Source organism: Anser anser (assembly GCF_964211835.1).
Source record: "Anser anser genome assembly, chromosome: 3".
NCBI lineage: Eukaryota > Metazoa > Chordata > Aves > Anseriformes > Anatidae > Anser > Anser anser.
Genome location: NC_139722.1, coordinates 104,773,924 through 104,800,864, shown reverse-complemented (window position 1 = coordinate 104,800,864; position 26,941 = coordinate 104,773,924). Strand labels below are relative to the sequence as shown.

The following is a 26,941-nucleotide window of genomic DNA, read 5'->3' as shown; positions in this document are numbered from 1 at the left end:
CCCGGGACAGCCTTTGCTGCTAAGGCCGTCTGATTCCCCATAGCACGCAACTGCTTACCTTCGGCCAGCGAGGGGCAGTTGTGTGCGCGGGTCCGCTTCTCTCAGCTTGAGCTTCCTTCCAGCTCCGGTGCGCCTATTTCCAGCGACTTTCTAGACGAGCTTCTTAGAGCGGTTTGCTGAGTTTGGCCGAACCCATCTTCATTAGGCGATCGACGTCCGTGTTCCTGTCCTGGTCCCTGTTCTGTCAGCCTGTCCCTGTTCCCGTTGTTCATGTCCCTGTTGCTGTTTTCGTCGTCGAGGACAGGCTCCCTTCTTACACCATTCGCCCCACAGCAGTCCTTCTCCAGTAACTCTTCACTGGTCGAACAACTTTGCCCGGCAACCAGCAAACCCCCAGCAACTTCCATGCCTTAACGGCGGGAGAACAAGCAACCCGAGACGGCCTGGCGGCACGGCGTCTCCTGAATCACCCTTCTTTGTTCCCTCTAAACTCTTTACATTCCTGATGGCCTCATCGTTAAGAGTCCGATGTTATCACCAACCGTGGGGCTTGTCGACCCCCATGGCCACGCTCCCACAGCTCCCCCTTCTTTATTAACATCAACCCTCTTCTCGACACGAATTATTACTCCGTATATCACATAGAGTGATCCACACTGAGGTACGCTTGAGGAACCTTGAGGTACACTTTTTCCTTTATCAGGGAACTAGCTGCTTTCTGAGAAGCACTGACTCCCCTATTCTGAATTTATAGCAGCAATCTCTCCTTCTTCCGCTCCGGATACTCCTATTTGAAGTGGCCGGCCTGGCCACACACCTGGCCGCACCTCACTTCACCGTGCTCGGGGTACCGTACAGCTAAGGGCCCAAACCCCCGAGACTCTTTTCGCTCGTCTCTCTTTCGCTTCGTCCCTCTCCAGCCGAGGGACCGCTGAAATCAGCAGGGTGCACCTTCCTGTCTGTGGTGGCAAGAACTCTTAAGCAGGCGACAAGATCCCGAACGAGCCCCCAAATTGTGGCGCCAGGTATGAGGGAGGCTCCAGGCCAGCCCTTCTCAGGAAGCCTGGCAGGGCAGGGGGGCTGGGGGCTCGGGGGGATCCCAGTGCTTTGCGGGATGGGACACGAGGCCTCTCGGTGGGCTTAGCCGGGGCCAGGCTCACTTGGGGGCTGCTCTCTGCCAGCAGGTCTGTGCCGGGAGCCGAGGCAGGGGAAGGCGCAGGAAGGCGGATGACTCAGTTGGAGCTCTCCTCGGCCCTGGCTCCTGCAGGTTCTGGGGTCCCCTAGGGCCCCGCTGCTGCCCAGGGCCGGGCTGCATCCGAGCCAGGGGCAGCCGGGCCCCACCTCCAGAGGCCAGCTGGCCACCTGGCCCAGGCGCAGGGCCCGTCCCCGCAGACACTTGCTCACGGCGCTCCGCGTCCCCCCTCTCTTGCAGATGCTGAGGCGCCGCACGGCTGCAGGAGTGGTGTGGATCCTCGTCCCGTGGCAAGGCTGGAGCAAGGACTGGGCTTCTGGAAGCTCCTGCGGATGCACACCCTGAGGAAGTCCCTGGAGACCAAGCTGGGAGCTCTCCCCACCATGGTGCAGCAGTCCCACAGGAGGTACACGTACAGGATGGCACGCCGCACGGCTCCCACGCTGCTGCCCTCCCGTCCTGCCCCCTCCTACTTCTTTTCTGCGGAGGCCCTGTTCCTGCATGAGGATGTGCGGGAGGCCCTGGAGATGCACGTCCGAGAGAAGAAGCTGCGCCACCACTGGGGCTTGCCTGCAGGGTCGCTGGCAGAGCCCCAGGCACTGCCATCAGTCCCCTAAGAGCAGCGCGCCGCGCTCCACGTTCAGCACCGCCCTCCAGACTCAGGGTTGGGCACCAGGAAAGCGGGTGTCCGGTGGAAAACATCATCTGCTGCCTGTGCTGCGAGGGACAGAAGCTGCGAGGGAACGTGGAGGCCTCCCCATCACTGACTATTCCTACCCCTGTTCAATCCATTAAACCCATTCCTGTAAAAATTCCACCCCTTCTGGGCAGTGCACTGATACGAGCAGAGACGTCTCGGAGGGCTCTGAGGCTCACCATGGCGCCGACAAACCAGGGCTGCGGGATGAAGAACATGGCACCCCTAACCATGCCGCCCACCTCAGCAGAGTGGGACTTGCAGAGAGCAGCCCCTACGCAGGGCTCATGGGACCATTTGGATGTCCCTCTTTGGGCTCTTGCCGTGTTCCGAGGGCCTGGGAGCACTGGCAGGGAAGTGAAAGGCAGGCGCAGGGTGGCTCTGGGAGAGCAAAACCTTGGCTGTCCCCGCCCTCATTAGGTGGCGAGGCCACCTCAGGGTGCCAAAGGGAAGAGAAAGTCCCGATGGGGGCAGGCAAATAAAGAGGGGATCACACTCACATTGGATGTGTCCGTCTTGGTCAATGCCCACCCTGGGCCATATCACACCATTCCCTCATGCCTTGCTGGGCACAGGCCAGTCATAAAGTGGCTAAATAAAAAGGGCCAGGAGTGCCGCGTACAGGACCTGCCAACAGGAGAGGACTGGCTTGGATATATAATACACATTTGTTCATTGTGCTGTCTTGTATGAGGACAAGAAATTAAACTAGCTATTAGGAAGTTCTCAACAACCGGAAGGAAGTGGCTCTTCACACACCGTGCATCTCTAAACTCCTTGCTTCAGGAGATTGTAGATGCAAATTTTTACATAGTCTCAAAGAGCAACAGGACAACCTGACATCCGTGCAAAGAACATGCGATAAGTTCTCTTGGATTCCGTTCCCAAACAGGTACCGGGCAAGATAGCTGGGAACAGTCAGCATGTATTTACCAAGTAGAAATCATAGCACCAGCTTGATGGCCTTCATTTGACTGTCTGCATGAGCAAGATGGGGGCAGAGAACGTATTTCATAGAATCATGAAATCACTAAAGTTGGAAAAACCTCCAGAGGGGCTGGAACTAGATGATCTTTCAGGTCCCTTCCAACCCAAGCCACTCTGTGGTTCCCCCAGGAATTCTCAGGTGTGGTACGACTGCAAGCAGTCGAGGCGCTAGAAGTGACATTGCCCAAAGAGACCAGCTGTCTGGGGGAGCTCCCGCAAGGACCGCCCCATCCACCAACCCTCTGAATCTCCGAGTCGTAAAGGATAGGAGCCGTGAACTACACGGACCAATGACGACCATCATACACAAGCTGATAGATGGCGAGATGTCGTAACTTGTGGTGAGAAGCGTAATTTGTTTATCGCCATGAGGCGCTTTCTAATAACTCGAAGCATGCTTGTCTGTACATCCCCAAAGCAAACAGAAGGAGGACACCAGCAAAATAACGTGGCTGTTAAATGGATGCAGACAATTGCCACTGAAGGAAACGAAACTGTTTGCAGGTGTTTCCATGGCCCCAGGGTGGCATGAGGAAGCTTTCATGGGCAGCAGTTCCCTTGAACCTGGAGCCGTGAGGCTTCAGGAGCCTTGAGGCCAGTGAAAACGCACGGCTTCCTCAGTCTTACTGCCCTCTCCTGACAGCTACGAATGGCTCTCCCCAGCCAGCAGGGCCTGGCCTACCCCAGCCTCCTGCCCAGGGGCTCCCTGCAGAGCCCCCAGCCCCTGGCCCTGCTGGGTGCCCTTCCCTGGTCCCGCGTCTGTGCCCTGCGCCTGGGCTCTCTGATGCGCTCGGTGGTGTCACAGAGCTGGCAGCGACCTCACAGTCTCACTCCTGCCCTTATCCCCCGGTGACAGCAGCCACCGAGGCCAGTGTCGCACGGAGAGGCTTCTCCAGAGCATGGCACAGACGCTTGTCTCTGGGGCAGCCGGGCCCCACCTCCAGAGGCCAGCTGCCCACCTGGCCCAGGCGCAGGGCCCGTCCCCGCAGACACTTGCTCACGGCGCTCCGCGTCCCCCCTCTCTTGCAGATGCTGAGGCGCCGCACGGCTGCAGGAGCAGCCTGCTCTGGGTGGGCAGCAGACCCATGGGCACGCTGCTCTGCTACGATCAGGACTGCGGGCGCTGCAGCCAGGCTGTCAGGGAGAGGCAGCAGCGGCTCCTTGCCAGGCAGGCAAGACCCTCCTGCTGTCCGTACTCCTCCTCCTCTCGGGACTCCAGCGACTCCTGCCGGCACGGGGCCACGGCCAGCTCATTCCGCCCAGCCGAGGGAACATCCCTCAGGTCCTGGTGGCAGCCAGTGCTGCGGAAGAGAAAGCAGAGGAGCCTCTTTCCCCAGCATACAGCGCTGAACACCCAGGGGGCAGCCACACTTCCCCGCGATGCTGGGCCTCTCAGACAGGCCGAGGAGCTCGTCAAGATGGCTCCTGTGCGCCACGAGGCCGGCTTGCCCCCCCCAGGCTCTGATGCGGCTCACAAGGATGGCAGCCTGCCCGCTGGTGTGGATCCTTGTCCCGTGGCATAATTCCTATAAAATAAACCCATTCCTATTAAAATTCCACCCCTTCTGGGCAGTGCACTGATATGAGCAGAGACATCTGGGAGGGCTCTGAGGCTCCCCACGGTGCCGACAAACCAGGGCTGCGGGATGAAGAACATGGCACCCCTAACCATGCCGCCCACCTCAGCAGAGTGGGACTTGCAGAGAGCAGCCCCTACACAGGGCTCATGGGACCATTTTTGATGGCACAGGCCAGTCATAAAGTGGCTAAATAAAAAGTGCCAGGAGCGCCGCGTACAGGACCTGCCAAGAGGAGAGGACTGGCTTGGCAGTTAGCACAGGCAGTTTGCGCGGGGCAGTTGAGGCGGGGCAGGGAGGAACGCAGGGAGGATCCTCTCCTCTCTTTCCCACTTCCCTTTCTCTTCCTCTCCTCTCCTCTGGGAACTCTGCCTCTTATAATTTACCGTGGTGGGCACCCGTCGCCGCTCGCTATTCAAAATATTAATTTTATGTTACTAAAATACAGAAGTATCAGTGAGAGTAACCAACACTCCCATGCAAGCTCAGACAAGGACTCAGAGCAAAATGGCCAACACTCTCCCAAGAAAGTCTCCGAGGGAGAGAAAAAAAACAAGTACAGGCTGGCTGGGGGCTAAAAGCAGGAGCTACCAGACAAGAGAACACAAAAGTGGCACATGTCAGCCTAAACACTGCCAACTTTTGTTTAAACATCCGGCCTTTTTGAGGATTTCAACTGAGAATAACAAGTGAGAGCCGGGGGTGTGCTGAGGGGGGGAGTTTCTCCCAGCCACAGAGAACTTCATGAAACTGTGTCTGTTGAGGAAAATTTAACAAGCGAGGGAATGAAAGCAAAACAGGATGATATAAAGAGCTCAGTAACGGACGTATGTAGGACCAGAGACAAGTCACCAGTTTAGAATGGATAACACTGCCCTCCCACAGACCTCTTGCTGGGGCAAATAAGCTCTGCTAAACGTAGAGCAGGTTACCCCTCATCTTTTGTAGAATATTCCTGTGGCCTGTCTATCCCTTTGCATCACCGCTAGCGCTAAATAAAAAGCTCATGTGGAACATCTTGGTGGTGATTTTGTGGACTCCTGTCAATTAGCAACTAGAAGATATCATATGTTCTCTTTACTGTCTGTTGGGATGGGGATTATTTGTCTGAAGCACCTCAGCTGACTGCAGATAACAGTGTCCTGGAGATGAAATACTTCATACCCCGGGAAAAACGCAGAGCTTTCTTCGTGTACCTTCCTCAGCCTGAAAGGGAAGTTAGAATATGGGAAACGACATTTCTGAGAAAAATGTTTATGGGAAAATAGGGAGAAAATGTGGAAATCCCTACCCGCTTCTGCCTCCATCATTGCAAGACAGCTTTTGGCATATTTGATAGCAAGTTTTTTGTCCAGCCAGGTTTTATATTATTTAGCATTTACGTGGTTTAAGATGACTCGACATTTCTCTGAGATTTTGTTGAGAGGGAGTTTCCTTGGTATTAGTCTTTCTTTGGATTCATCACGTGAAGATGGATGAGTTCAAGTTAAGCAGGCTGTGCCTAGAATTTGAAGACATCAAAGTTCCGGACCTGAGGTTCCCCAGAATAACTCTGCTCTAGATCAAACGTGAAATTTCCTTCGTGTCCAGTGATGCTCCGAGCTGAGAGCTTTGGGCTTGCTTGTACATTAATGTGACATTTCCCTTATTACAGCTCTTCTGTGCTAGTGCAGAAGCTTTACTGGAGGAGCCACAGGCTACCACTTGTAGCCACAGTTCTGCTGTTTGAGGAGCAATCAACCAGACAGTGGTGAAACGTCACGTTTTTTAATCTTGCCAGGCTGGCTCTTCAGCAGAAAGAGATATTCTAAGAAAATTATCTGCACAGAGTCCTGTAAAAATCTAATTTTACCCCATTAACCAATAGCTTATAGCCATCTCAGAAGAAAATTCAGATATGAATGCCTAATGACAAATATATTAGCGCTTAGTCAATTCATTTGTCTATGGACAAGGCGGGCAGTTTAAACCCAGGACGCTCAGACCGTTAACCTCCCTGATTAATGCTTCCAGACAGGGAAAGGGGAATAACCTGGGGAGGGTTTAAGAGAACAAGCTAGTACTGGACATCCAACTGCTAGTGTATTCATGCACTCTGTGCACTTGTTTTTACTATTGCTATACAAACAGAAAGGACCAAGGAGATGCCAGTGCTCACATTGGCCTTCTCAGTGTGTACACTAAGGGCTTCAGAAAACCTGAGGAATGTTTTTTGGACACAACTGTGAGACAGAAGATTTTTCTTAAGTGTATATTAATTCAGAAACACTTATGACTTTTTGGTTGAATCTATTCAATTTATACATTTTCTTTTCTGCTACTTTGAACTGAAATCCAGGCGCCTGGAACAATGTCATGCAGGTAGTGCAGGAAAAACAAGGAAAACTATCATACATTTTAAGGGGTTGTTTTCTTGAAATATACCACAACTTTTACACAGCAAATATTCTGAGTTTCTAAGGTTGCTAAGCTTGTTCTACGCATCCCCAATTTTTTAGCATTCCCTGAAAGCTGTATGTACTAATGGATTTCACAACTGCAATGCTTCACAATTTCTTCGCGTCTCATATATTAAATGTCTTTTCAAGTTTTCTCAGTTGGGAATTGTGGATTGTAGAAATGTCCTTTAACTACCATTGTCTCTCACTTGACAAGCACCGGGAAAGCAATGCAATTTGTTTTGTGAAGAAAGGTAGTTTCAATCTGGAAGTCCATGAATAGCTTTCTGGTTTTGGCATTTACTGCTGCTGAGGATATTCCCTGTGCTGGGGACCAGAAGTGAGGTCCTGTTTTGTCCTTGTTGGTGCCTATTTCTTCCTGGCTGGCGTGGCCTGTGTTGGTTAGATTCACATGCGTACAGATGGATCCAAGAAATCTCTCGGGAGACTTGAATTCAAGCAGGAGTAAGTCCTGTGCTCTTCAAGTTTTCCAGGTTTCATTTTCATAGGAAACCTCACCTTGCCTTAAGATTTTTCTTAAGTGTATATTTAATTCAGAAACGCTTATGACTTTATGTGGAAGCAAGATGAACTCTGGCATAACCCTGGACTATGTTATGCATAAGATGTCAATTGATGGTGGGATTTGGTAGCTGGCTACTTTCATGGGGTGTTTCCTTCTTACAGCTGTCTTCATTTAATTGTCTCCACAAATACCTGCAAATTATCCTCCTTTGAATCTCTCCTTAAAACTCCTCTTTGCTGGAATGCCAACAAGATGTGGTCCCCCTGATACGCTGGCCCCATAACCTCTGATGCACTTTGTCCTTACCTCATTCTTTTTTTTTTTTTCCCCTTCCTTTTGCTTCCTTCTCTGAGATAAAGGGTGCTAGGTCTTGTCATGATTCTCAAATGCTGTTTACTCCCAGTTTCTGTTGTTTCCATTACTAAGCCTGCCAATACAAGCTATTGTTGGAGTCTGTGAGAAAAATCACAAATAATTTTCTTCAGACAGGATCTTCTGTGAAGCTATTTTATTCGCGATTGCAATGGCGGGCGTCCTGTCAATTAGGAGCGCACTTTAGTAAACAAATCATAACCTTTTATTCCCTGTTACCCGACGCCGGATCACCTCCCCTGTTTCCTCATTGGTTGAGCACTACAGGTTCACAAGCTACTCGACTCTCCTCTGGACCATATATGTACAATTTTTTCTGTTTTTCAACCCTTTAATTTCTCCTTTCTTATGTTTTGAGAACTTGTGATCTTTGTTTTCCTGTTCTCACACTGTTCAGCCTGTTTTTCTCAAGCTGCTACCTTATTTTGGAACAGTCAGGCCATCTACTGTCCACTTACCTACTTAGCATTTCTCCTTATTATGACTACACAACTACCTTGGAATACAGAACAGTAATTCTCTACTGCAAAAACACAACTTAGTTTCTCACAATTCCCCCCTCTTCTTTTCTTACTTCTATTGTTGTTTTTGCACCTCTTCACATGCCGCACTCTTGAGTTTTTCCAACATTAAGGTGCAATATTCTTCTTCGGGTGTCAAGGGGGATGATAGATATACAATGCCAATATTATTACAATACCAACAAATAGTTGTTTGAACCAATTCTATTCAGGTAACCACGAAGTTAGTTTCTCCCAAATGTTTCTAAATCCCCAGGAACTGTCATCGTGAGCTACTCTGTGTAGGATCTTTTTGTGTTGGTATTGTTTGTTTTTTGTTTGTTTTTTGTTTTTCTCAAATATTTTTGAGGTCAGTCAAATTCGTCCCATTTGATGTACACATATACAGCAACTAGTATTAATTACAGTGCACTCTCCTCCTTGTGAGGTTATTAAGAAATCCTAATACTATTCGATTCTAGAGTACTATTTTTGCAAACTTATCAAACTTATTTTCTAGCTCTTCAATTATAGCTGAGATATTTACAATGGCGTTTTCTAATTCACTCACCCCTAACCACGGTAAAAACCACCTTGCAAAACTGCGAAATGCTAGAGAATTTTACTAGAGGATTATCTGAAGTCTGCTTAACTCTGCGTGTGGTCTCAAGGGGGCTTTGGCTTTGTGGGTCTTCAATAATACTTACGCTTGGAATTATTGCCTCCAGGGTGCAAGCTCCCTTCCATCCTAGGGGCAACACCTTCCTGGCTTTATTGCCACATAGCCAGTACCGCTCCTTGCCATTCGGGACAGGCCATCCGGTTACAGGATTCTCATGTTGTATCCGGTGTGCGTTATGTACATTAGCATTCCCGTGGCTACCATATTCGGTACAGTATGGATTGTTCCCTTTTTCATGGACATTTCCACACCCACGGTCAGTAATATTGCTCCCTGCGCATGCAAGACATTTCAGTCTTTCCACTCGAAGGCAAATATATCTTTGTTCTCAGGGTCTGAGAGCACCCCATTAATAACACCATTATTCTAACCTATCGATTTACTCTTTGAATGCCCAATTTGATTACCAAATCCTTTCCCAACAACTTAGTCCCTGCCTCGGGTGCATACAATAATTGCCCAGTGGTCATTCTATCCCTAGTCTCAGCTTGGTGTCCCCAAAGAGTGGCACTGTTATCCCAGCCCCTTCTACCCCCATCACATTTAGGGTTTCATTAGTTAATTTAAGCCCTGATTCTTTACAGGCCATTAATGACCCAGCTGCCTCAGTGTACTGGGTTCACACAGAAGGTTCTGGTAGCGGAGGGAGCTGCAGGGTAGGCCCTGTGAGAAGAATCCAGCAGCTGCCCCACGTTAGATAAGGGCCAGTTTCAGCCAGCTCCTCATTGCCTGAGTACCACCGGTTCACGAGCTACTCGACGCTCCCTGCAGACACCAAGGTCAGTGCAGAGGAGGGGGAGTGCAGTGCAGAGGTGCTCCAGGTGCCAGAGCCGAAGCCCCCCCGCGGCCCACAGGGAGGCCCCTGCTGGGGAAGGCAGACCTCCCTGCAGCCCACGGTGTACCGCAGTGGAGCAGATCTCCAAGGTGCAGCCCATTCCGGAGCAGCCCAGGAAGGTCCCAAAGCAGCTCCCAAAGAGCCCGTTTTTCGCTGCCCGTGGAGAAACCCACACAGGAGCAGCCCAGGAAGGTCGGCGCCCCACAACAGAGCAGGGGGGAGAGTGACCGTGAAGGAGCAGCGGAAACGAAGCACCACGGACTGACTGCAGCCCCCACTCCTGCCCCCCCCGTGCCCCTCAGAGCAGGGAAGAGGTGGAAGAGAGTGGATGGGGGAAGGTGCCCCCAGCTTGCTTCTCTGTTTCTCACCGCTTCAGCCCGTCAGCAATAGGTAATACCTTTTATTAATCTTCCTATGCTAAGTCTTGTTTTGCCCGTAACGATAATTGTAGGGTGTTACAAAAGAAGATACAACTCAATCTGAATTGAGTAATATTTATAAAAGGCAAGTAAACGGCGCTGGGTGCACGGGGAGTCTGTGCTCTACCAACACGCACGCACAACCGTCGAACTTTCTAAATATACAGAACGTTGCTTTTACATGTTCATAAGAAACCCGAGTACGCCTATACATATGTACAATCAGAAAAGGTACCAATTGAAACACAAACATGGCAAAGTTTTCCGAATTCTGGCAAGTGTTTAACAAACAATCCTTGAAGTCTATTACTGTTAATGTCCATGACTGGGGGAACACAGTTGGAGTTGGTAATCCTGGCTGAAGTGCTCCCATGTCTTCCACGACTTCACTAATTTTTCTCAGATCATGTAACAGTCTCCATTTTCCATTCCTTTTCTTGATTACAAACACCGGAGAATCCCAGGGCTAGTCGTGGGAACAGTATGTCTCGCTGCAAGTTGTTAAGCACCTCGGCCTTCGGGCCTTACGTAGCCTGTTCCTCCCGGATCGAAGGGAAACAGACCCGGCTCCTTTTCAGGGCCTATGGGGCCCGGATCAAAAGGAACGCCCAGCTCACCAGGGGGTGACAGCAAAGGCCTGCGATGGCGGTAGCGGCGGGGGGGCTGTGGCGTAGCAGGAGGGTCGGTGGAGGAGCCCGCAGCTTCCCAGCGCAACCTTCTCGTTTTTAGTAGCAGAGTCCCACACCCTGACCTCAGTTCGGTCCCGTGTTTCAGGATCATAAACTGTCCGATTGCTAATAAAGGGAATAAGCTGTAAGGTTCCCGGGGCAGCCTTTGCTGCTAAGGCCGTCTGATTCCCCATAGCACGCAACTGCTTACCTTCGGCCAGCGAGGGGCAGTTGTGTGCGCGGGTCCGCTTCTCTCAGCTTGAGCTTCCTTCCAGCTCCGGTGCGCCTATTTCCAGCGACTTTCTAGACGAGCTTCTTAGAGCGGTTTGCTGAGTTTGGCCGAACCCATCTTCATTAGGCGATCGACGTCCCTGTTCCTGTCCTGGTCCCTGTTCTGTCAGCCTGTCCCTGTTCCCGTTGTTCATGTCCCTGTTGCTGTTTTCGTCGTCGAGGACAGGCTCCCTTCTTACACCATTCGCCCCACAGCAGTCCTTCTCCAGTAACTCTTCACTGGTCGAACAACTTTGCCCGGCAACCAGCAAACCCCCAGCAACTTCCATGCCTTAACGGCGGGAGAACAAGCAACCCGAGACGGCGTGGCGGCACGGCGTCTCCTGAATCACCCTTCTTTGTTCCCTCTAAACTCTTTACATTCCTGATGGCCTCATCGTTAAGAGTCCGACGTTATCACCAACCGTGGGGCTTGTCGACCCCCATGGCCACGCTCCCACAGCTCCCCCTTCTTTATTAACATCAACCCTCTTCTCGACACGAATTATTACTCCGTATATCACATAGAGTGATCCACATTGAGGTACGCTTGAGGAACCTCGAGGTACACTTTTTCCTTTATCAGGGAACTAGCTGCTTTCTGAGAAGCCCTGACTCCCCTATTCTGAATTTATAGCAGCAATCTCTCCTTCTTCCGCTCCGGATACTCCTATTTGAAGTGGCCGGCCTGGCCACACACCTGGCCGCACCTCACTTCACCGTGCTCGGGGTACCGTACAGCTAAGGGCCCAAACCCCCGAGACTCTTTTCGCTCATCTCTCTTTCGCTTCATCCCTCTCCAGCCGAGGGACCGCTGAAATCAGCGGGGTGCACCTTCCTGTCTGTGCTGGCAAGAAATCTTCGGCAGGCGACAAGATCCCAGACGAGCCCCCAAATTGTGGCGCCAGGTATGAGGGAGGCTCCAGGCCAGCCCTTCTCAGGAAGCCTGGCAGGGCAGGGGGGCTGGGGGCTCGGGGGGATCCCAGTGCTTTGCGGGACGGGACACGAGGCCTCTCGGTGGGCTTAGCCGGGCCCAGGCTCACTGGGGGGCTGCTCTCTGCCAGCAGGTCTGTGCCGGGAGCCGAGGCAGGGGAAGGCGCAGGAAGACGGACGACTCAGGTAGAGCTCTCCTCAGCCCTGGCGCTGGCTCCTGCAGGTGCTGGGGTCCCCTAGGGCCCTGCTGCTGCCCAGGGCCAGGCTTCATCCGAGCCAGGGGCAGCCGGGCCCCACCTTCAGAGGCCAGCTGCCCACGTCCTCATCAGGTGGCGAGGCCACCTCAGGGTGCCAAAGGGAAGAGGAAGTCCCGATGGGGGCAGGCAAATAAAGAGGGGATCACACTCACATTGGATGTGTCCGTCTTGGTCAATGCCCACCCTGGGCCATATCACACCATTCCCTCATGCCTTGCTGATCGCAGGCCAGTCATAAAGTGGCTAAATAAAAAGTGCCAGGAGCGCCGCGTACAGGACCTGCCAACAGGAGAGGACTGGCTTGGATATATAATACACATTTGTTCATTGTGCTGTCTTGTATGAGGACAAGAAAGTAAACTAGCTATTAGGAAGTTCTCAACAACCGGAAGGAAGTGGCTCTTCACACACCGTGCATCTCTAAACTCCTTGCTTCAGGAGATTGTAGATGCAAATCTTTACATAGTTTCAAAGAGCAACAGGACAACCTGACATCCGTGCAAAGAACATGCGATACGTTCTCTTGGATTCCGTTCCCAAACAGGTACCGGGCAAGATAGCTGGGAACAGTCAGCATGTATTTACCAAGTAGAAATCATAGCACCAGCTTGATGGCCTTCATTTGACTGTCTGCATGAGCAAGATGGGGGCAGAGAACGTGTTTCATAGAATCATGAAATCACTAAAGTTGGAAAAACCTCCAGGGGGGCTGGAACTAGATGATCTTTCAGGTCCCTTCCAACCCAAGCCACTCTGTGGTTCCCCCAGGAATTCTCAGGCGTGGTACGACTGCAAGCAGTCGAGGCGCTAGAAGTGACATTGCCCAAAGAGACCAGCTGTCTGGGGGAGCTCCCGCAAGGAGCGCCCCATCCACCAACCCTCTGAAGCTCCGAGTCGTAAAGGATAGGAGCCATGAACTACACGGACCAATGACGACCATCATACACAGGTTGACAGATGGCGAGATGTCGTAACTTGTGGTGAGCAGCGTAATTTGTTTATCGCCCTGAGGCGCTTTCTAATAACTCGAAGCATGCTTGTCTGTACATCCCCAAAGCAAACAGAAGGAGGACACCATCAAAATAACCTGGCTGTTAAATGGATGCAGACAATTGCCACTCAAGGAAACGAAACTGTTTGCAGGTGTTGTTTCCATGGCCCCAGGGTGGCACGAGGAAGCTTTCATGGGCAGCAATTCCCTTGAACCTGGAGCCGTGAGGCTTCAGGAGCCTTGAGGCCAGTGAAACGCACGGCTTCCTCAGTCTTACTGCCCTCTCCTGACAGCTACGAAGTGCTCTCCCCAGCCAGCAGGGCCTGGCCTACCCCAGCCTCCTGCCCAGGGGCTCCCTGCAGAGCCCCCAGCCCCTGGCCCTGCTGGGTGCCCTTCCCTGGTCCCTGGTCTGTGCCCTCCGCCTGGGCTCTCTGATGCGCTCGGTGGTGTCACAGAGCTGGCAGCGACCTCACAGTCTCACTCCTGCCCTTATCCCCCGGTGACAGCAGCCACCGAGGCCAGTGTCGCACGGAGAGGCTTCTCCAGAGCATGGCACAGACGCTTGTCTCTGGGGCAGCCGGGCCCCACCTCCGGAGGCCAGCTGCCCACCTGGCCCAGGCGCAGGGCCCGTCCCCGCAGACACTTGCTCACGGCGCTCCGCGTCCCCCCTCTCTTGCAGATGCTGAGGCGCCGCACGGCTGCAGGAGCAGCCTGCTCTGGGTGGGCAGCAGACCCATGGGCACGCTGCTCTGCTACGATCAGGACTGCGGGCGCTGCAGCCAGGCTGTCAGGGAGAGGCACCACAGGCTCCTTGCCAGGCGGGCAAGACCCTCCTGCTGTCCGTACTCCTCCTCCTCTCGGGACTTCAGCGACTCCTGCCGGCACGGGGCCACGGCCAGCTCATTCCGCCCAGCCGAGGGAACATCCCTCAGGTCCTGGTGGCAGCCAGTGCTGCGGAAGAGAAAGCAGAGGAGCCTCTTTCCCCAGCATACAGCGCTGAACACCCAGGGGGCAGCCACACTTCCCCGCGATGCTGGGCCTCTCAGACAGGCCGAGGAGCTCGTCAAGATGGCTCCTGTGCGCCACGAGGCCGGCTTGCCCCCCACCACAGGCTCTGATGCAGCTCACAAGGATGGCACCCTGCCCGCTGGTGCGGATCCTCGTCCAGTGGCAAGGCTGGAGCAAGGACTGGGCTTCTGGAAGCTCCTGCGGATGCACACCCTGAGGAAGTCCCTGGAGACCAAGCTGGGAGCTCTCCCCACCATGGTGCAGCAGTCCCACAGGAGGTACACGTACAGGATGGCACGCCGCACGGCTCCCACGCTGCTGCCCTCCCGTCCTGCCCCCTCCTACTTCTTTTCTGCGGAGGCCCTGTTCCTGCATGAGGATGTGCGGGAGTTCCTGGAGATGCACATCCGAGAGAAGAAGCTGCGCCACCACTGGGGCTTGCCTGCAGGGTCGCTGGCAGAGCCCCAGGCACTGCCATCAGTCCCCTAAGAGCAGCGCGCCGCGCTCCACGTTCAGCACCGCCCTCCAGACTCAGGGTTGGGCACCAGGAAAGCGGGTGTCCGGTGGAAAACATCATCTGCTGCCTGTGCTGCGAGGGACAGAAGCTGCGAGGGAACGTGGAAGCCTCCCCATCACTGACTATTCCTACCCCATCCATTCAATCCATTAAACCCATTCCTATTAAATAAACCCATTCCAATTAAAATTCCACCCCTTCTGGGCAGTGCACTGATACGAGCAGAGACGTCTGGGAGGGCTCTGAGGCTCCCCATGGCGCCGACAAACCAGGGCTGCGGGATGAAGAACATGGCACCCCTAACCATGCCGCCCACCTCAGCAGAGTGGGACTTGCAGAGAGCAGCCCCTACGCAGGGCTCATGGGACCATTTGGATGTCCCTCCTTGGGCTCTTGCCGTGTTCCGAGGGCCTGGGAGCACTGGCAGGGAACTGAAAGGCAGGCGCAGGGTGGCTCTGGGAGAGCAAAACCTTGGCTGTCCCCGTCCTCATTAGGTGGCGAGGCCACCTCAGGGTGCCAAAGGGAAGAGGAAGTCCCGATGGGGGCAGGCAAATGAAGACGGGATCACACTCACATTGGATGTGTCCGTCTTGGTCAATGCCCACCCTGGGCCATATCACACCATTCCCTCATGCCTTGTTGATCACAGGCCAGTCATAAAGTGGCTAAATAAAAAGTGCCAGGAGCGCCGCGTACAGGACCTGCCAACAGGAGAGGACTGGCTTGGATATATAATACACATTTGTTCATTGTGCTGTCTTGTATGAGGACAAGAAATTAAACTAGCTATTAGGAAGTTCTCAACAACCGGAAGGAAGTGGCTCTTCACACACCGTGCATCTCTAAACTCCTTGCTTCAGGAGATTGTAGATGCAAATCTTTACATAGTCTCAAAGAGCAACAGGACAACCTGACATCCGTGCAAAGAACATGCGATAAGTTCTCTTGGATTCCGTTCCCAAACAGGTACCGGGCAAGATAGCTGGGAACAGTCAGCATGTATTTACCAAGTAGAAATCATAGCACCAGCTTGATGGCCTTCATTTGACTGTCTGCATGAGCAAGATGGGGGCAGAGAACGTGTTTCATAGAATCATAAAACACTAAAGTTGGAAAAACCTCCAGGGGGGCTGGAACTAGATGATCTTTGAGGTCCCTCCCAACCCAAGCCATTCTGTGGTTCCCCCAGGAATTCTCAGGTGTGGTACGACTGCAAGCAGTCGAGGCGCTAGAAGTGACATTGCCCAAAGAGACCAGCTGTCTGGGGGAGCTCCCGCAAGGACCGCCCCATCCACCAACCCTCTGAAGCTCCGAGTCGTAAAGGATAGGAGCCATGAACTACACGGACCAATGACGACCATCATACACAGGTTGACAGATGGCGAGATGTCGTAACTTGTGGTGAGAAGCGTAATTTGTTTATCGCCATGAGGCGCTTTCTAATAACTCTAAGCATGCTTGTCTGCAGATCCCCAAAGCAAACAGAAGGAGGACACCAGCAAAATAACGTGGCTGTTAAATGGATGCAGACAATTGCCACTGAAGGAAACGAAACTGTTTGCAGGTGTTGTTTCCATGGCCCCAGGGTGGCACGAGGAAGCTTTCATGGGCAGCAATTCCCTTGAACCTGGAGCCGTGAGGCTTCAGGAGCCTTGAGGCCAGTGAAACACACGGCTTCCTCAGTCTTACTGCCCTCTCCTGACAGCCACGAAGTGCTCTCCCCAGCCAGCAGGGCCTGGCCTACCCCAGCCTCCTGCCCAGGGGCTCCCTGCAGAGCCCCCAGCCCCTGGCACTGCTGGGTGCCCTTCCCCGGTCCCGCGTCTGTGCCCTGCGCCTGGGCTCTCTGATGCGCTCGGTGGTGTCACAGAGCTGGCAGCGACCTCACAGTCTCACTCCTGCCCTTATCCCCCGGTGACAGCAGCCACCGAGGCCAGTGTCGCACGGAGAGGCTTCTCCAGAGGATGGCACAGACGCTTGTCTCTGGGGCAGCCGGGCCCCACCTCCAGAGGCCAGCTGCCCACCTGGCCCAGGCGCAGGGCCCGTCCCCGCAGACACTTGCTCACGGCGCTCCGCGTCCCCCCTCTCTTGCAGATGCTGAGGCGCCGCACGGCTGCAGGAGCAGCCTGCTCTGGGTGGGCAGCAGACCCATGGGCACGCTGCTCTGCTACGATCAGGACTGCGGGCGCTGCAGCCAGGCTGTCAGGGAGAGGCAGCAGCGGCTCCTTGCCAGGCAGGCAAGACCCTCCTGCTGTCCGTACTCCTCCTCCTCTCGGGACTCCAGCGACTCCTGCCGGCACGGGGCCACGGCCAGCTCATTCCGCCCAGCCGAGGGAACATCCCTCAGGTCCTGGTGGCAGCCAGTGCTGCGGAAGAGAAAGCAGAGGAGCCTCTTTCCCCAGCATACAGCGCTGAACACCCAGGGGGCAGCCACACTTCCCCGCGATGCTGGGCCTCTCCGACAGGCCGAGGAGCTCGTCGAGATGGCTCCTGTGCGCCACGAGGCCGGCTTGCCCCCCCCCCAGGCTCTGACGCGGCTCACAAGGATGGCAGCCTGCCCGCTGGTGCGGATCCTTGTCCCGTGGCATAATTCCTATTAAATAAACCCATTCCTATTAAAATTCCACCCCTTCTGGGCAGTGCGCTGATACGAGCAGAGACGTCTGGGAGGGCTCTGAGGCTCACCACGGTGCCGACAAACCAGGGCTGCGGGATGAAGAACATGGCACCCCTAACCATGCCGCCCACCTCAGCAGAGTGGGACTTGCAGAGAGCAGCCCCTACGCAGGGCTCATGGGACCATTTTTGATGGCATAGGCCAGTCATAAAATGGCTAAAGAAAAAGTGCCAGGAGCGCCGCGTACAGGACCTGCCAAGAGGAGAGGACTGGCTTGGCAGTTAGCACAGGCAGTTTGCGCGGGGCAGTTGAGGCGGGGCAGGGAGGAACGCAGGGAGGATCCTCTCCTCTCTTTCCCACTTCCCTTTCTCTTCCTCTCCTCTCCTCTGGGAACTCTGCCTCTTATAATTTACCGTGGTGGGCACCCGTCGCCGCTCACTATTCGCAATATTAATTTTATGTTACTAAAATACAGAAGTATCAGTGAGAGTAACCAACGCTCCCATGCAAGCTCAGACAAGGACTCAGAGCAAAATGGCCAACACTCTCCCAAGAAAGTCTCCGAGGGAGAGAAAAAAAACAAGCACGGGCTGGCTGGGAGCTAAAAGCAGGAGCTACCAGACAAGAGAACACAAAAGTGGCACATGTCAGCCTAAACACTGCCAACTTTTGTTTAAGCATCCGGCCTTTTTGAGGATTTCAACTGAGAATAACAAGTGAGAGCCGGGGGTGTGCTGAGGGGGGGAGTTTCTCCCAGCCACAGAGAACTTCATGAAACTGTGTCTGTTGAGGAAAATTTAACAAGCGAGGGAAGGAAAGCAAAACAGGATGATATAAAGAGCTCAGTAACGGACGTATGTAGGACCAGAGACAAGTCACCAGTTTAGAATGGATAACACTGCCCTCCCACAGACCTCTTGCTGGGGCAAATAAGCTCTGCTAAACGTAGAGCAGGTTACCCCTCATCTTTTGTAGAATATTTCTGTGGCCTACCTATCCCTTTGCATCACCGCTAGCGCTAAATAAAAAGCTCATGTGGAACATCTTGGTGGTGATTTTGTGGACTCCTGTCAATTAGCAACTAGAAGATATCATACGTTCTCTTTACTGTCTGTTGGGATGGGGATTATTTGTCTGAAGCACCTCAGCTGACTGCAGATAACAGTGTCCTGGAGATGAAATACTTCATACCCCTGGAAAAACGCAGAGCTTTCTTCGTGTACCTTCCTCAGCCTGAAAGGGAAGTTAGAATATGGGAAACGACATTTCTGAGGAAAATGTTTATGGGAAAAAAGGGAGAAAATGTGGAAATCCCTACCCGCTTCTGCCTCCATCGTTGCAAGACAGCTTTTGGCATATTTGATAGCAAGTTTTTTGTCCAGCCAGGTTTTATATTATTTAGCATTTACGTGGTTTAAGACGACTCGACATTTCTCTGAGATTTTGTTGAGAGGGAGTTTCCTTGGTATTAGTCTTTCTTTGGATTCATCACGTGAAGATGGATGAGTTCAAGTTAAGCAGGCTGTGCCTAGAATTTGAAGACATCAAAGTTCCGGACCTGAGGTTCCCCAGAATAACAATGCTCTAGATCAAACGTGAAATTTCCTTCGTGTCCAGTGATGCTCCGAGCTGAGAGCTTTGGGCTTGCTTGTACATTAATGGGACATTTCCCTTATTACAGCTCTTCTGTGCTAGTGCAGAAGCTTTACTGGAGGAGCCACAGGCTACCACTTGTAGCCACAGTTCTGCTGTTTGAGGAGCAATCAACCAGACAGTGGTGAAACGTCACATTTTATAATCTTGCCAGGCTGGCTCTTCAGCAGAAAGAGATATTCTAAGAAAATTATCTGCACAGAGTCCTGTAAAAATCTAATTTTACCCCATTAACCAATAGCTTATAGCCATCTCAGAAGAAAATCCAGATATGAATGCCTAATGACAAATATACTAGCGCTTAGTCAATTCATTTGTCTATGGACAAGGCGGGCGGTTTAAACCCAGGACACTCAGCCTGTTAACCTCCCTGATTAATGCTTCCAGACAGGGAAAGGGGAATAACCTGGGGAGGGTTTAAGAGAACAAGCTAGTACTGGACATCCAACTGCTAGTGTATTCATGCACTCTGTGCACTTGTTTTTACTACGAGCTATACAAACAGAAAGGACCAAGGAGATGCCAGTGCTCACATTGGCCTTCTCAGTGTGTACACTAAGGGCTTCAGAAAACCTGAGGAATGTTTTTTGGACACAACTGTGAGACAGAAGATTTTTCTTAAGTGTATATTTAATTCAGAAATGCTTATGACTTTTTGGTTGAATCTGGTCAATTCACACATTTTCTTTTCTGCTACTTTGAACTGAAATCCAGGCACCTGGAACAATGTCATGCAGGTAGTGCAGGAAAAACAAGGAAAACTATCATACATTTTGAGGGGTTGTTTTCTTGAAATATACCACAACTTTTACACAGCAAATATTCTGAGTTTCTAAGGTTGCTAAGCTTGTTCTACGCATCCCCAATTTTTTAGCATTCCTTGAAAGCTGTATGTACTAATGGATTTCACAACTGCAATGCTTCACAATTTCTTCAGGTCTCATGTATTAAATGTCTTTTCAAGTTTTCTCAGTTGGGAATTGTGGATTGTAGAAATGTCCTTTAACTACCATTGTCTCTCACTTGACAAGCACCGGGAAAGCAATGCAATTTGTTTTGTGAAGAAAGGTAGTTTCAATCTGGAAGTCCATGCATAGCTTTCTGTTTTTTGCATTTACTGCTGCTGAGGATATTCCCTGTGCTGGGGACCAGAAGTGAGGTCCTGTTTTGTCCTCGTTGGTGCCTATTTCTTCCTGGCTGGCGTGGCCTGTGTTGGTTAGATTCACGTGCGTACAGATGGATCCAAGAAATCTCTCGGGAGACTTGAATTCAAGCAGGAGTAAGTCCTGTGCTCTTCAAGTTTTCCAGGTCTCATTTTCATAGGAAACCTCACCTTGCCTTAAGATTTTTCTTAAGTGTATATTTAATTCAGAAACGCTTATGACTTCATGTGGAAGCAAGATGAACTCTGGCATAACCCTGGACTATGTTATGCATAAGATGTCAATTGATGGTGGGATTTGGTAGCTGGCTACTTTCATGGGGTGTTTCCTTCTTACAGCTGTCATCATTTAATTGTCTCCACAAATACCTGCAAATTATCCTCCTTTGAATCTCTCCTTAAAACTCCTCTTTGCTGGAATGCCAACAAGATGTGGTCCCCCTGATACGCTGGCCCCATAACCTCTGATGCACTTTGTCCTTACCTCATTCTTTTTTTTTTTTCCCCTTCCTTTTGCTTCCTTCTCTGAGATAAAGGGTGCTAGGTCTTGTCATGATTCTCAAATGCTGTTTACTCCCAGTTTCTGTTGTTTCCATTACTAAGCCTGCCAATACAAGCTATTGTTGGAGTCTGTGAGAAAAATCACAAATAATTTTCTTCAGACAGGATCTTCTGTGAAGCTATTTTATTCGCGATTGCAATGGCGGGCGTCCTGTCAATTAGGAGCGCACTTTAGCAAACAAATCATAACCTTTTATTCCCTGTTACCCGACGCCGGATCACCTCCCCTGTTTCCTCATTGGTTGAGCACTACAGGTTCACAAGCTACTCGACTCTCCTCTGGACCATATATGTACAATTTTTTCTGTTTTTCAACCCTTTAATTTCTCCTTTCTTATGTTTTGAGAACTTGTGATCTTTGTTTTCCTGTTCTCACACTGCTCATGCTGTTTTTCTCAAGCTGCTACCTTATTTTGGAACAGTCAGGCCATCTACTGTCCACTTACCTACTTAGCATTTCTCCTTATTATGACTACACAACTACCTTGGCATACAGAACAGTAATTCTCTACTGCAAAAACACAACTTAGTTTCTCACAATTCCCCCCTCTTCTTTTCTTACTTCTATTGTTGTTTTTGCACCTCTTCACATGCCGCACTCTTGAGTTTTTCCAACATTAAGGTGCAATATTCTTCTTCGGGTGTCACAGGGGATGATAGATATACAATGCCAATATTATTACAATACCAACAAATAGTTGTTTGAACCAATTCTATTCAGGTAACCACGAAGTTAGTTTCTCCCAAATGTTTCTAAATCCCCAGGAACTGTCATCGTGAGCTACTCTGTGTAGGATCTTTTTGTGTTGTTTTTTTTGTTTCTTTGTTTGTTTTTCTCAAATATTTTTGAGGTCAGTCAAATTCGTCCCATTTGATGTACACATATACAGCAACTAGTATTAATTACAGTGCACTCTCCTCCTTGTGAGGTTATTAAGAAATCTTAATACTATTCGATTCTAGAGTACTATTTTTGCAAACTTATCAAACTTATTTTCTAGCTCTTCAATTATAGCTGAGATATTTACAATGGCGTTTTCTAATTCACTCACCCCTAACCACGGTAAAAACCACCTTGCAAAACTGTGAAACGCTAGAGAATTTTACTAGAGGATTATCTGAAGTCTGCTTAATTCTGCCTGTGGTCTCAAGGGGGCTTTGGCTTTGTGGGTCTTCAATAATACTTACGCTTGGAATTATTGCCTCCAGGGTGCAAGCTCCCTTCCATCCTAGGGGCAACACCTTCCTGGCTTTATTGCCACATCGCCAGTACCGCCCCTTGCCATTCGGGACAGGCCATCCGGTTACAGGATTCTCATGTTGTATCCGGTGTGCGTTATGTACATTAGCATTCCCGTGGCTACCATATTCGGTACAGTATGGATTATTCCATTTTTCATGGACATTTCCACACCCACGGTCAGTAATATTGCTCCCTGCACATGCAAGACATTTCAGTCTTTCCACTCGAAGGCAAATATATCTTTGTTCTCAGGGTCTGAGAGCACCCCATTAATAACACCATTATTCTAACCTATCGATTTACTCTTTGAATGCCCAATTTGATTACCAAATCCTTTCCCAACAACTTAGTCCCTGCCTCGGGTGCATACAGTAATTGCCCAGTGATCATTCTATCCCTAGTCTCAGCTTGGTGTCCCCAAAGAGTGGCACTGTTATCCCAGCCCCTTCTAGCCCCATCACATTTAGGGTTTCTTTAGTTAATTTAAGCCCTGATTCTTTACAGGCCATTAATGACCCAGCTGCCTCAGTGTACTGGGTTCACACAGAAGGTTCTGGTAGCGGAGGGGGCTGCAGGGTAGGCCCTGTGAGAAGAATCCAGCAGCTGCCCCACGTTAGGTAAGGGCCAGTTTCAGCCAGCTCCTCATTGCCTGAGTACTACCGGTTCACGAGCTACTCGACGCTCCCTGCAGACACCAAGGTCAGTGCAGAGGAGGGGGAGTGCAGTGCAGAGGTGCTCCAGGTGCCAGAACCGAAGCCCCCCCGCGGCCCACAGGGAGGCCCCTGCTGGGGAAGGCAGACCTCCCTGCAGCCCACGGTGTACCGCAGTGGAGCAGATCTCCAAGGTGCAGCCCATTCCGGAGCAGCCCAGGAAGGTCGGCACCCCACGAGAGGGACCCCACACCAGAGCAGCTCCCAAAGAGCCCGTTTTTCGCTGCCCGTGGAGAAACCCACACAGGACCAGCCCAGGAAGGTCGGCGCCCCACAACAGAGCAGGGGGGAGAGTGACCGTGAAGGAGCAGCGGAAACGAAGCACCACGGACTGACTGCAGCCCCCACTCCCGGCCCCCCCTGCCCCTCAGAGCAGGGAAGAGGTGGAAGAGAGTGGATGGGGGAAGGTGCCCCCAGCTTGCTTCTCTGTTTCTCACCGCTTCAGCCCGTCAGCAATAGGTAATACCTTTTATTAATCTTCCTATGCTAAGTCTTGTTTTGCCCGTAATGATAATTGCAGGGTGTTACAAAAGAAGATACAACTCAATCTGAATTTAGTAATATTTATAAAAGGCAAGTAAACGGCGCTGGGTGCACGGGGAGTCTGTGCTCTACCAACATGCACGCACAACCGTCAAACTTTCTAAATATACAGAACGTTGCTTTTACATGTTCATAAGAAACCCGAGTACGCCTATACATATGTACAATCAGAAAAGGTACCAATTGAAACACAAACATGGCAAAGTTTTCCGAATTCTGGCAAGTGTTTAACAAACAATCCTTGAAGTCTATTACTGTTAATGTCCATGACTGGGGGAACACAGTTGGAGTTGGTAATCCTGGCTGAAGTGCTCCCATGTCTTCCACGACTTCATTAATTTTTCTCAGATCATGTAACAGTCTCCATTTTCCATTCCTTTTCTTGATTACAAACACCGGAGAATCCCAGGGCTAGTCGTGGGAACAGTATGTCTCGCTGCAAGTTGTTAAGCACCTCGGCCTTCGGGCCTTACGTAGCCTGTTCCTCCCGGATCGAAGGGAAACAGACCCGGCTCCTTTTCAGGGCCTATGGGGCCCGGATCAAAAGGAACGCCCAGCTCACCAGGGGGTGACAGCAAAGGCCTGCGATGGCGGTAGCGGCGGGGGGGCTGTGGCGTAGCAGGAGGGTCGGTGGAGGAGCCCGCAGCTCCCTCACCGTCCGGCAAACCACACGTCTCTGACTGTGGGCGCACACGGCTCTTCAGGGCCTCAGAGACTGCTCGCCAGGTGCCGAGCCATCCCACCGCAACCTTCTCGTTTTTAGTAGCAGAGTCCCACACCCTGACCTCAGTTCGGTCCCGTGTTTCAGGATCATAAACTGTCCGATTGCTAATAAAGGGAATAAGCTGTAAGGTTCCCGGGGCAGCCTTTGCTGCTAAGGCCGTCTGATTCCCCATAGCACGCAACTGCTTACCTTCGGCCAGCGAGGGGCAGTTGTGTGCGCGGGTCCGCTTCTCTCAGCTTGAGCTTCCTTCCAGCTCCGGTGCGCCTATTTCCAGCGACTTTCTAGACGAGCTTCTTAGAGCGGTTTGCTGAGTTTGGCCGAACCCATCTTCATTAGGCGATCGACGTCCGTGTTCCTGTCCTGGTCCCTGTTCTGTCAGCCTGTCCCTGTTCCCGTTGTTCATGTCCCTGTTGCTGTTTTCGTCGTCGAGGACAGGCTCCCTTCTTACACCATTCGCCCCACAGCAGTCCTTCTCCAGTAACTCTTCACTGGTCGAACAACTTTGCCCGGCAACCAGCAAACCCCCAGCAACTTCCATGCCTTAACGGCGGGAGAACAAGCAACCCGAGACGGCCTGGCGGCACGGCGTCTCCTGAATCACCCTTCTTTGTTCCCTCTAAACTCTTTACATTCCTGATGGCCTCATCGTTAAGAGTCCGACGTTATCACCAACCGTGGGGCTTGTCGACCCCCATGGCCACGCTCCCACAGCTCCCCCTTCTTTATTAACATCAACCCTCTTCTCGACACGAATTATTACTCCGTATATCACATAGAGTGATCCACATTGAGGTACGCTTGAGGAACCTTGAGGTACACTTTTTCCTTTATCAGGGAACTAGCTGCTTTCTGAGAAGCCCTGACTCCCCTATTCTGAATTTATAGCAGCAATCTCTCCTTCTTCCGCTCCGGATACTCCTATTTGAAGTGGCCGGCCTGGCCACACACCTGGCCGCAACTCACTTCACCGTGCTCGGGGTACCGTACAGCTAAGGGCCCAAACCCCCGAGACTCTCTTTTCGCTCGTCTCTCTTTCGCTTCGTCCCTCTCCAGCCGAGGGACCGCTGAAATCAGCGGGGTGCACCTTCCTGTCTGTGCTGGCAAGAAATCTTTAGCAGGCGACAAGATCCCGAACGAGCCCCCTAATTGTGGCGCCAGGTAGGAGGGAGGCTCCAGGCCAGCCCTTCTCAGGAAGCCTGGCAGGGCAGGGGGGGCTGGGGGCTCGGGGGGATCCCAGTGCTTTGCGGGATGGGACACGAGGACTCTCGGTGGGCTCAGCCGGGGCCAGGCTCACTGAGGCTGCTCTCTGCCAGCAGGTCTGTGCTGGGAGCCGAGGCAGGGGAAGTCACAGGAAGGCGGACGACTCAGTTGGAGTTCTCCTCGGCCCTGGCTCCTGCAGGTGCTGGGGTCCCCTAGGGCCCCGCTGCTGCCCAGGGCCGGGCTGCATCCGAGCCAGGGGCAGCCGGGCCCCACCTTCAGAGGCCAGCTGGCCACCTGGCCCAGGCGCAGGGCCCGTCCCCGCAGACACTTGCTCACGGCGCTCCGCGTCCCCCCTCTCTTGCAGATGCTGAGGCGCCGCACGGCTGCAGGAGTGGTGTGGATCCTCGTCCCGTGGCAAGGCTGGAGCAAGGACTGGGCTTCTGGAAGCTCCTGTGGATGCACACCCTGAGGAAGTCCCTAGAGACCAAGCTGGGAGCTCTCCCCACCATGGTGCAGCAGTCCCACAGGAGGTACACGTACAGGATGGCACGCCGCACGGCTCCCACGCTGCTGCCCTCCCGTCCTGCCCCCTCCTACTTGTTTTCTGCGGAGGCCCTGTTCCTGCATGAGGATGTGCGGGAGGCCCTGGAGATGCACGTCTGAGAGAAGAAGCTGCGCCACCACTGGGGCTTGCCTGCAGGGTCGCTGGCAGAGCCCCAGGCACTGCCATCAGTCCCCTAAGAGCAGCGCGCCGCGCTCCACGTTCAGCACCGCCCTCGAGACTCAGGGTTGGGCACCAGGAAAGCGGGTGTCCGGTGGAAAACATCTGCTGCTGCCTGTGCTGCGAGGGACAGAAGCTGTGAGGGAACGTGGAGGCATCCCCATCACTGACTATTCCTACCCCCGTGCAATCCATTAAACCCATTCCTATTAAATAAACCCATTCCTGTAAAAATTCCACCCCTTCTGGGCAGTGCACTGATACGAGCAGAGACGTCTGGGAGGGCTCTGAGGCTCACCACGGTGCCGACAAGCCAGGGCTGCGGGATGAAGAACATGGCACCCCTAACCATGCCGCCCACCTCAGCAGAGTGGGACTTGCAGAGAGCAGCCCCTACGCAGGGCTCATGGGACCATTTGGATGTCCCTCTTTGGGCTCTTGCCGTGTTCCGAGGGCCTGGGAGCACTGGCAGGGAAGTGAAAGGCAGGCGCAGGGTGGCTCTGGGAGAGCAAAACCTTGGCTGTCCCCGTCCTCATTAGGTGGCGAGGCCACCTCAGGGTGCCAAAGGGAAGAGGAAGTCCCGATGGGGGCAGGCAAATGAAGAGGGGATCACACTCACATTGGATGTGTCCGTCTTGGTCAATGCCCACCCTGGGCCATATCACACCATTCCCTCATGCCTTGCTGGGCACAGGCCAGTCATAAAGTGGCTAAATAAAAAGTGCCAGGAGCGCCGCGTACAGGACCTGCCAACAGGAGAGGACTGGCTTGGATATATAATACACATTTGTTCATTGTGCTGTCTTGTATGAGGACAAGAAATTAAACTAGCTATTAGGAAGTTCTCAACAACCGGAAGGAAGCGGCTCTTCACACACCGTGCATCTCTAAACTCCTTGCTTCAGGAGATTGTAGATGCAAATCTTTACATAGTCTCAAAG

At 52.3% G+C, this 26,941-nt stretch overlaps 3 protein-coding genes across 3 annotated transcripts in view; 2 read left to right on the top strand and 1 right to left on the bottom strand.

The window, feature by feature from the left end:
- The window catches only part of LOC310896027 (ankyrin repeat domain-containing protein 9-like), a 63,726-nt gene extending 53,682 nt beyond the window's left edge, over positions 1-10,044 (bottom strand). The window contains exon 1 of the mRNA XM_083827844.1: positions 59-10,044. The gene's annotated coding sequence lies outside the window, so the exon portion shown is untranslated. The remainder of the gene's footprint in view (positions 1-58) is intronic.
- On the top strand, positions 10,044-24,600 carry LOC310896028 (uncharacterized protein). The gene is made up of 3 exons (XM_083827845.1): positions 10,044-10,196; positions 11,967-12,071; positions 14,024-24,600. Exon 3 carries the CDS (start codon positions 14,080-14,082, stop codon positions 14,839-14,841), a length of 762 nt encoding a protein of 253 aa, XP_083683971.1. The 5' UTR covers positions 10,044-10,196; positions 11,967-12,071; positions 14,024-14,079; the 3' UTR covers positions 14,842-24,600.
- LOC310895924 (uncharacterized protein) lies at positions 20,373-25,942 on the top strand (the record flags this gene model as incomplete). The annotated part of the gene is made up of 4 exons (XM_083827640.1): positions 20,373-20,415; positions 22,731-23,271; positions 25,396-25,478; positions 25,644-25,942. 4 exons carry the CDS (start codon positions 20,373-20,375, stop codon positions 25,940-25,942), a joined length of 966 nt encoding a protein of 321 aa, XP_083683766.1.
- Positions 25,943-26,941: the final 999 nt, after the last annotated feature.